We start from the raw sequence: 9,658 nt of genomic DNA on the forward strand, positions 1-9,658 counted from the left end.
ATTTTGATTTTATGAAATAAAAATTTTGTATACTCATAACTAAAACTGAATTGAAAGTAAGCCATAGCTCATTTGGGGTCTCATAAAGTACATCCATCATTCTTTCCTTTTTAAGCACCTCCCCACCTACAAGTAGAAGCAGACCACCTGACCTATGAGTGTGTAGTTCTAACTAAAAAAAGGCCAACTTCTTATGATAAAATATATTTTCTAAGCCTTTTTAATACTTCACATGTTTATTATAGTATAAGAGTTAATTTATATGCATTTCATTAGAAATAAATAAATGAAAATTAAAATTTTAATTACATTTTATTTCTAGATGCATAATTATCTTTCATAAATTTAAGCCCACTTGTGAATTTTTCTTAGATTTCAACTTTATATTCAAAAAACTAAAATAATAATAGATTGCCCATCTTCCATTTGACTGGACAATATAATTTTAAAGCTATTACATGGTTTAGCGGACATTCTACTCCATATAATATATAAGTTTAGAATGACACTTCGTTAGATAAGTTTGAGTTACTACTCTATAGTGCCCAATTTAGATCTAGGTTTTGAGGCAAATCTTAAATCAGATGTCTTCACCTTTCGAGAATATATCCTAAATATCTAATAAAATATCAACTGAAATATTAAATTTCTCCTTTAAATATTAAAGTTGAATATAAGATAGACTGGGCAATTCTGAGTAGTCTCGGAATCTTAATGCTCCTTATTTTTTATCATTTGGTCTCCAAGATGAGCTATTAAATATTGAACCTATCCCACTTGAAAATTTAAAACTTCTCATCCTTGACTTAAACTTTAAAATCTAATAAAATATTTACTATTACTTTAATCAAGAGTATTCATAGGAGATTCATCTCTCACGGGATATAATTAACCATAAAAGGATTGCCTTTATGGGAATTCTATAACTCTAAATTAAAATAAATCCTATTTTATCTTCATAAGGTAGGGGAAAGATCTCTGGGAATGTAGATAATTTTTCAAAAAAATAATAATTTTGTATTCATATCCCTTTATTGAATATTGTGTTCGCCTTTTAAGGTGATATGATATTCCATTTGATTGCATAAATGATAATTTTTCAAAACTAGTTATGTATTCATATGCCTTTGTAGAATACCGTGTTCTCTTTTCGAGGTGATATGATATTCTATATGTTGTATTTGATTACAAAAATGATAGTTTTTTAAACTCCATTTTCATCTTTAAATACTATTCTAAAATGGCATGACTATCTTTAAAGACACTGATATTCTTTTAATCATATATGATCATGAAAATAATAATTTTTAAAATCATTTTTCTATCTTTAAATTCATTATAGAATATTATGTCAATATCTCAATATTGTATTCGATCACAAAAAATAAGAGCACCCTGAATCTACATGGTGGATTTACTTCCCACAGAGAGTAATTGAGCATATGTTACAAAGTGATACTAATGTTTCATGAAATTAATTTAGATTTATGCCAAGTCTACTATAGAAATTATACATTTGTAGAGAGGTTTGATGGTGAAGTATAGAGAGAGTAAGGAGGATCTATACCTATGATATTTTATTAATTTAGAAAAAATGATAAAGTTCTAATAGAAGTGCTCTGGAGAGTTCTAAAAAAGAAAAGAATTAATAATATTTATATTCAAGTCATTAAGGATATGTATACAAGAGCTGTTGCTTGTGTTCAAACACAAGATGGTTTGATCAAGTATTTAATTATTTCAATTGGATTACTTCAAGGATTAACTTTAAGCTCATATCTTTTTGCTTTAGTAATGGATGTTCTTACTAAATATTTACAAGAAGATGTAACTTGGTGATGCTTTTTACTGATGATATTCTTCTTATTCATAATATCATGATGAAAATTTTGAATTATGGAGGTCAACCTTAAAATATAAAGGTTTTCATTTGAGCAGATCTAAACTCGAATAAATGGAGTATAATTTTAGTAGTAACAAATCTAGTTGTGGGATTGTGACATTGGGTGATCAAGTCAATAAAAAGAGTACACATTTTAGATATCTCGGGTCCACTATTCAAAATGATGGTGAAATAGATGGAGATATTATTAATAGAATTCAAGTTGGATGGTTAAAGTGGAGGAATGTATTGGGTCTATTATGTGATAGAAAGTACCCCTCAAACTTTGAAGAAAATTTTATAAGATGGTGGTGAGACTTATAACTATTTATAGGGATTTTTACATACATAACACTTCAAACTATTATATTTACTTATCTAACACCCAAAGTATACTATTTACATACCTACCACCTAAATACACCCCGTTTCATCAAAAATACCACTCGGTCAGAACTCCGTCCCGAGTCTACCTTTTACTCGTGAAATTTCGCCTCCTCCTCGATCCCTTGTCGGCGTCTGGCCTACTCGGCGATAACCTCCTCTCCCCAGACAAGGTCGCTCCTCTTCTCCGCTCCATGGCGTCGAACCCTCCATCCTCCGCGCCTTCTCAAACAATGGCAATTCAAAAAGAGCAAAAAAATGTTAACAAAATTTGGAGAAGGAAAATCCCTAATGAGAATGATCGCCTGTGTCGCCAACCTCCCTACCCTGCCATGAAATTTATTTCAGTAATATTCATTAAACCTATTTAAAAGCCCCAAATATTCCAATCGGCGATGAAATGGACCTAAGATTTAGTTAAGATTAATCCTTATTTTTTTCTTCATACAAAAAGAATGAGAATAATGAGTGTTCTTCCTCTAAAAGAAAATAAAGATTAAGAATTGCTCTGAAATCTATATTCACAGATATATAAAAATGAGAGAATTTTGAACAAGAAGACAGAAATATACTTGTTTCTTAAAATATCACGACGGAAGAGAAATGTGCCTGCGAGATGAGGGGGTTCCCTGCTTGGAGACAGTGGCCACGCTGACTATGAGAGATAGCTCAGGAGAAACAAGGGATGGTCACAGGCGTTGTTAAAGATAGCTGCCAGAGAGGTGAGGGATGGTTGCCGGCTAGATAAGACGATGGTTAATGAAAGCAGCGGTTCCAAATGAATCTAGGTTGACAGCTTCGGGGCCTGTTTTGGATGCAGAATTTATGCCGGATTTATGTAAAATTTGTTCTAAATCCTGCCAAATGTCAAAAAACGCAGAGTTAATCTCACAGTAAATCTAAGCTCCACATCACGGCGTTTTCGACATTTTTCCCTAATCCCGGATTTCGTAAAGCCGAAGCAGTCGAAGCAGCGCTCGAATGCGGAGAAATAGCATTACCTTCGTGGTGAGCTCCCTCGCGACTTCCGGCTTCCCGCACACTTTCGCGGTTTGTTTTGACGGGAGCGGAAACGGAATGGTAGTTTTGAGGAGTGTTAGGATTTTAAAGTGGTGTATAGGTAAATAGGAAATTTTGAGTGTTAGATATGTAAATAGACTTATTTTTAAGTTTTAGGTATGCAAAAATCCCTTCTTTATATCATAGAATGTTGGCCATTAAAAGGAAAGCATAAAATTAAGTTAAGTGGTATAGAGACGAGGACGCTTAGGTGGATGAGTGGCTTTAAATATAATACAAAATGTGAAATAAGTATACACATGATAAGTTTGGAGTAGCTATATTAGTCATGTCATTAAAAGCACCTAACTGATGAATTCAAGCTCCAAGAACATGTGCCAATGGAATGCAATATTGAATTTTTTTAAAAAAATATTTGGAGGATATTATCATCTTGTGCTAAACTTCAGAACCATTGGCTTTTTCGGATGACTCCCATTAGAAACTATTATAAGTTGAGCAATGGCCAGGCATCATACAATGTCATTCTCAGATGCAGAGCCAAAGAAAAAGGGTATGAATGCAGAGTTTGGTACAACATGAAGAGAAGTGCAATAATAAAATTTTTCTGATTAAGTGTGGATTTTTGCAAGCAAAGGATATGATTGTCAATGGGGGAGCCACTAAGGGAACTAATAGACTACAGAATGCGGTGGTATCTTGATATATTAACATTAATACTCATCATCATAAATATAATTATTTCTTAGAACAATACATCAAGTTTAAAAAAAAAGTGAGGGCTTTATGGCATCTCCAACCGAAAATCTCATTTTCACTCCAAAATGTGGTGAAACTAAAAAATGCCGTGATTCATCTCCAATCGAACTCTATTTTGCCCCCTTTTGCGAAGGTAATGGTCATTATCTTCTTTCGCGCATATCTTTGGCAAGTTCGGTAGAGACAGAAAAATTGCAAAGATGAACAGTGCAACATCAATATTGACGTCCCACTGTTCACCCGCAACCAAACAGAAAAATATCAAAGATCTCTATCAGACTGCGACTAGGTCGTCACCTGCAGAACTCGGCGTCCGCCCCTTTCCTCCAAGCGAAAGAACCAAGCCTTGCCTCCAAGGCATTCCTTCACTCGCCGATCTGTCTTCCAATCCCGCACAAAGAGAAGCCAATCTGCCTCCCAACCTACAGCCACCGCTCACCCACAGTAGTACAGGCTGCGAGCGTCTCCTTCACATGAATGGAACCTTAGCTCGAGCCCTCCACGCATTTCCTGCCCGATTTTGCCTAAGGCTTCCGTTCGTCTGGCCTAAGGTTCTTGATCAACTTCCCTCCAACCCACTCGGCATCAGGATCTTTCAAACAGAAATCCTTGCCTTCTAATTCTTGCTACAGGAAGATGTTCTAAGTTTCTTTTTCATGGGAATATTCATTCTAAGAATATGCATATTATAGCTTGGAAAGATGTGTATAAGCCAAAATGTTTTGGAGGTTTGGATATCTTGGATCTTAAGGGTTTGTATTTTGCTTATAACTGCTCTCTAATTTGGAGAATTTTAAATACTAATAGCCTTTTGTCTATTTGGATTAAAGAATATTATACTTCTTTATGGAAAATGCCTACTATTAAAGCATCTAAATTTTGGAAAGAGTTGTGTAAGCAGGCTTCATCTATTAAAAATAAACTTTCTTTTGTTATCACGACGAATAGTAATTTATCTTTATGTTGGGACCCTTGGTTGGATGGTTCTTCGATTCATGAGTTAGTTCCGAATATTAATACTCAATGGCATAAATCTGATGTGAAGGATGTTATTTTAAATGGGAGCTGGTTTCTTCCTGCTGATTTACAATACTTGAATATCTCTATTGATATTCAAAGCACTTCAATGTCTTGTTTGAAATGGGATGGAGAGCTTTTTCCGAAATTTAAGAGTTATTATTTGGCTTACTTTCAGGATTCTGTTAAAGTTTATTGGTATAAGTATATTTGGCATAAACGGTATGTTTTGAGGTATTCTTGTTATGCTTGGATGGCGGTTTTAAATAGACTTAAGACAATAGATATTCTTTTGAATAGAAATGTTTATATTTCAGCTGTTTGTGTTCTGTGTAATTCCGATTTAGAATCTCATAATCATTTATATTTTGATTGTAATTATTCTTTTTATATTATTTCTTCTTTAATTCCTAGTCTTAAGCATTTTTTTCTTAAACCTTATCTTTTACAAGTTTTTGATTTCATTGCTGATCTTAATGTTTCTGGTAATATTAAAAAATTTTATTACTTGATCACCTGTTGCTCTATTTATTTCATTTGGCGTGAAAGGAATAATAGGAGGTTTTCAGGTATTTGAAAAGCTATTTTTGCTAAAGTTTTATTAGAAAAGCTATTTTTGCTAAAGTTTTGGTCTGGAAATCTTTTGCTGAGATTTCTAATGCAAATTTAATTTAGTTTTGTTTTGTGTTTTGTACTCTTTCTCTATTTGCTGCTAGTAATGTCAATCGATTTTTATTTGGATGGGCATTATTAGCTTTTGTTTTTTTGTTTTCTTTCTGTTGGCTGCTGCTTGGATTTTTGTTTGATTGGGAGAGGGAGTTGGTTGTTTAGATTGGTGTTATTTTGTTTGAGTTTTCTAATTTTTATTTGTTTTTCTGTTCTCTCTTTATCTGTTTTTGTGCTTTTAATGTCAACCGATTTTTTATTTTAAATATGGATGGACATTAATAAAGCCTTGGTTTTTTAATTTGCTTCTGTTTTTTCTAGTTGGTCTTTAAGGTTTTTTTTTTTGGCTCTTTTGTTTCTTTTCTTTTCTTTTCTATTGGCTGCTGCTTGGTTTTATGTTTGACAGGGCTTTTCTTGTGAGGTTTTCGGGAGCTGTGAAGGAGATGGTGGGACGTTAGGAGCTGTGAAGGAGCTTGATTTCTTGTGAGATTTCAGGGAGCTGAGAAGGAGCTGATTGGACTTTAGGAGCTGTGAAGGAGCTGGTGGAAAATTGAGGATCTGGTTGCTGAAGGGTGGCTTGGGACTGGTTGCTGGAGTATGTTGTCTGGCTCTTTGGAGTTTTTTTCAGAGGATACTGTTATTGGCTGTTGTTTTTAAGTCTTTTTTTGTATTTGGTGACTGATTCTAAGTCATTGATTCTTATTGTATTTCTAGTCCTTTGGATTAGTTTTGTCTTTTCTTTTCACTCTTTGTTTTTGAAGGTGTAGTTATTGTTTTTTAGCAGATTTTTTCTGCTTTTTTGGTTGTCTTGCTTCATTTTTTTTTGAAGCCAGAATTTTAGGTTGAGTTGTTAGGTTTTATTCTTTTTTTCTTTTACATTAGGTGGTAAGTTTTTCTTGTTTTCTTGCTACCTTCTGTTTTTGTATTAATTTTTTCTTTAATGAAAATTGGGCATATTTGCCCCTAATTTTCCCAAAAAAAAAGAAAAAAGAAAAGAGGGTTTTGTTGTATTTCTTTTTATTACCATCATTAATAATTATTATTATTATCGATAACTAGTATTAATAATGATTTGTAATAGGTAATAGCTACTATTATTAATAAAATTAAAAAAATGGCAGACACTGCAGTCGTTAAATTGAGCATCGCAATCAGTGGGTTGATTCAGTCCCCGAAGCTCTCGATGATATGTTCCGTTCGAGTGGATTGAATATTTGAAGATTATTTTCGGGTTGATTCGCTCCCCCAAAATCCTCTCCATTGATTTGATCCGACTGAGTCAAGTTAAAATGGCAAGTGCCCTCTCCTAATCTCCCCTTGCGGGGAGGGAACGTCAGAAAGTTGCTGAAATTTGTATAAAAATAGATGACTTACACAATTCTTTTTTTAGAAAACCGGGGACATTGAATTTACCACTTTAATAACTAAATTATAATAGAACATCAATTAGCCACTCGATTATTTAAATAACTAAAACCTTTATTCTACTAAATTAAGCATGCAAGCCTTAATTAATTGAATATATCAATTGTCCAACCAAAAATAGTAAATTGATAAAATACTTGACTGATCAACCAATCAGCTAAATTTAACAAAATTAAACAAATTTAAAAAATCAGAAATCAAGTTAACCTTAATATGAACCTTTAATTAACTTGCAAAATGATTTTAAAATATATATTCAAATTTTTAAATAAAGTTCAGATAAGTTGAAACTTTAAACGTAAATATGCAAAATTCATATGATTAGTTAATTTTAAATTAAAATTTGATTATTTAATTAAACATAAAAAAATCAATCAATTATAAAGTATTTTAATCTAATTTAAGAAAAAAATAATTTTAAACTATTAACCAACTCAAACAGTTAAAATATCTAATTGAACGAGTAAATTAAATTTAACTAAAATGACTAATCTAAAACTTGAATCAATTTAATGAGGAAATCTATTTAATTAATAATTATAAAATGCATTTAAATTTTAAGATTTATATTAACATATTAAACAATTAAACTTTTATTGAAATTAATTAAGAAATTTAAATTTAAATCCAATTAATAAATAAATCAAATTAATTAAATAATTTTAAAATAATTTAATGCACACAAAAATAATAATAAAATAAAATGAAGCAAATAACTTATTTTTTACTATGCAACCTAATACAAACTACTTTAAAAACTCAAACACTGAAATCAGCTCTCAAACGGGCCTAGGGGGCACGTGCCCCCTAGGCCGCCCCCCCCCTAAATCCGCCACTGTCAACTATAGCTACCTGAAAGCTCTATAAATTGTTGGTTACGAGCACCTACGAATAAGCAGACAAAAGTTAGCACATTATAAATAAAATTAATGCTAAAAAGAGTAAAGCTAGTTACTACAGGCATAACAGTGCTTGAAAGTAGGTAAAGAACAAATAATAATGCTAAAGTAGAGTAACAAACTACTGCAGTAGAAAAAGCTAAGAGCACAAAAGAGTAAGCACACTACTGAAAGCTAAGGTAAAAAAATAACTATCGACTAGTATGTGTCAAAATAACGACTAAAGGCTAACTTGCAAATAAAATGCTGACACTGGTGTCAAAACCTATAAGTGTGTAAAACTCTAAATATGATAACTTCTAATAGAAGTCGTAAGTTCAACTTTTGAAGTTGTAAGACCCACCATTGACATCCTAGTCTATAGGGCTAAGTTGTAAGACCTACCATACGTGCCCCTTAGCTTACAAAGCTAGGCTATAAGACCCGCATCAGGCAATTTCTAAGGAAGTCATAAGACATATCCAACCAAAACTTTCAGGTAACTTAGGCTATATGGCTAAGTTTTAAGACCAGCTATTTAGGCCACCTTTAATAAAGGTCGTAAGACCCACTACTAGGGTTACTTTCAAATGAAACTCGTAAGTTCATACCCAAAATCCAATCACACGGGCAACTATTGAATATAGCCATAAGCCCCAACTCAAATCAAGCTAAAATAAAATCCATATTTCTCGACTTCCATTTACTTGAGATCCCTAAAAGGAGGCAACCTATGGCTGCTAATCAAATTCTCTCGATATTACAATCAATGATTGTTAGTATTGGTAGACTGAAATTCACGATATACCCGGGATGAATAAAGTATGGGATCTTGATCGAGTTTACCTTCATCCCCACCATAACTAAGATTAAAATGCTAAAACTTTATTGCACATTCCCATGCTCTTTGCACAAATTAAATATATTTCATCCTTAATCGAGAGTGCTCCTCTAATACGTTAGGAGGGATATTAGCTATGAGGACTTGCACTTATAGGAAGTATAATTCATATCTAAATAAAACCTAACACTAATATCAGAGAAAATATGGTTAAATGTTAAATCCAGTCTACCTCAAGAAAAATAAGGAACCTTTAAGCTTACCAGAACAAGGTTCGAGCTTATATCTATATTTTTCCAAAACGAACAACAGGCGATCAAGGTTGGAAGGCCTGTAATTAAGCGAAAGTGGTCGGAAGATCATAGTCATGTGATTATGATATGAGAACCATAATCTGTGGAGGATGGAGGTTTGATAACTGTGGATGGTTGGTGAAAGTACAATAATGGCGATTGGGCTAATATTTGAGGGCAAAGGCCGGGCGACAAAAGTTTGGTGATGATGGTCGAAAGATGAAAGTTTAATGGTGGAGATCTGGCCATAGTAGTCGGGTAGCAAAAGTCTAGTGACATTGGTTGGTCAATGAAGGTACGACAATGGTGGTGCCCAAGTAGAGTTTTGATAATGACAATCAAGCAGAGTCCGATGACAATGGTCGGCCGACGAATGCCTAATAATATAGACCTGATAGAGGCCCGACAACGATGGCTAGAAGAAGGTTGGATGATAATGGTCGGCCAGGGAAAGTCTAGCAATGGTGGCCAAGCAGCAAAAGTGAGGCAGCTG

At 33.2% G+C, this 9,658-nt stretch overlaps 1 protein-coding gene across 1 annotated transcript; it reads left to right on the forward strand.

Annotated features, from left to right (window-relative positions):
* The first annotated feature begins 4,245 nt into the window (after nucleotides 1-4,245).
* On the forward strand, nucleotides 4,246-6,480 carry LOC114579047. The gene is made up of 2 exons (XM_028692726.1): nucleotides 4,246-4,596; nucleotides 6,150-6,480. The coding sequence occupies exons 1-2, from the start codon at nucleotides 4,246-4,248 to the stop codon at nucleotides 6,213-6,215; spliced, it is 417 nt and encodes a 138-aa protein (XP_028548559.1). The 3' UTR covers nucleotides 6,216-6,480.
* The last annotated feature ends 3,178 nt before the right edge of the window (nucleotides 6,481-9,658 follow it).

The sequence above is a fragment of the Dendrobium catenatum genome, unplaced genomic scaffold (assembly GCF_001605985.2).
Source record: "Dendrobium catenatum unplaced genomic scaffold, ASM160598v2 fragScaff_scaffold_157, whole genome shotgun sequence".
In the NCBI taxonomy this organism is placed as follows: domain Eukaryota; kingdom Viridiplantae; phylum Streptophyta; class Magnoliopsida; order Asparagales; family Orchidaceae; genus Dendrobium; species Dendrobium catenatum.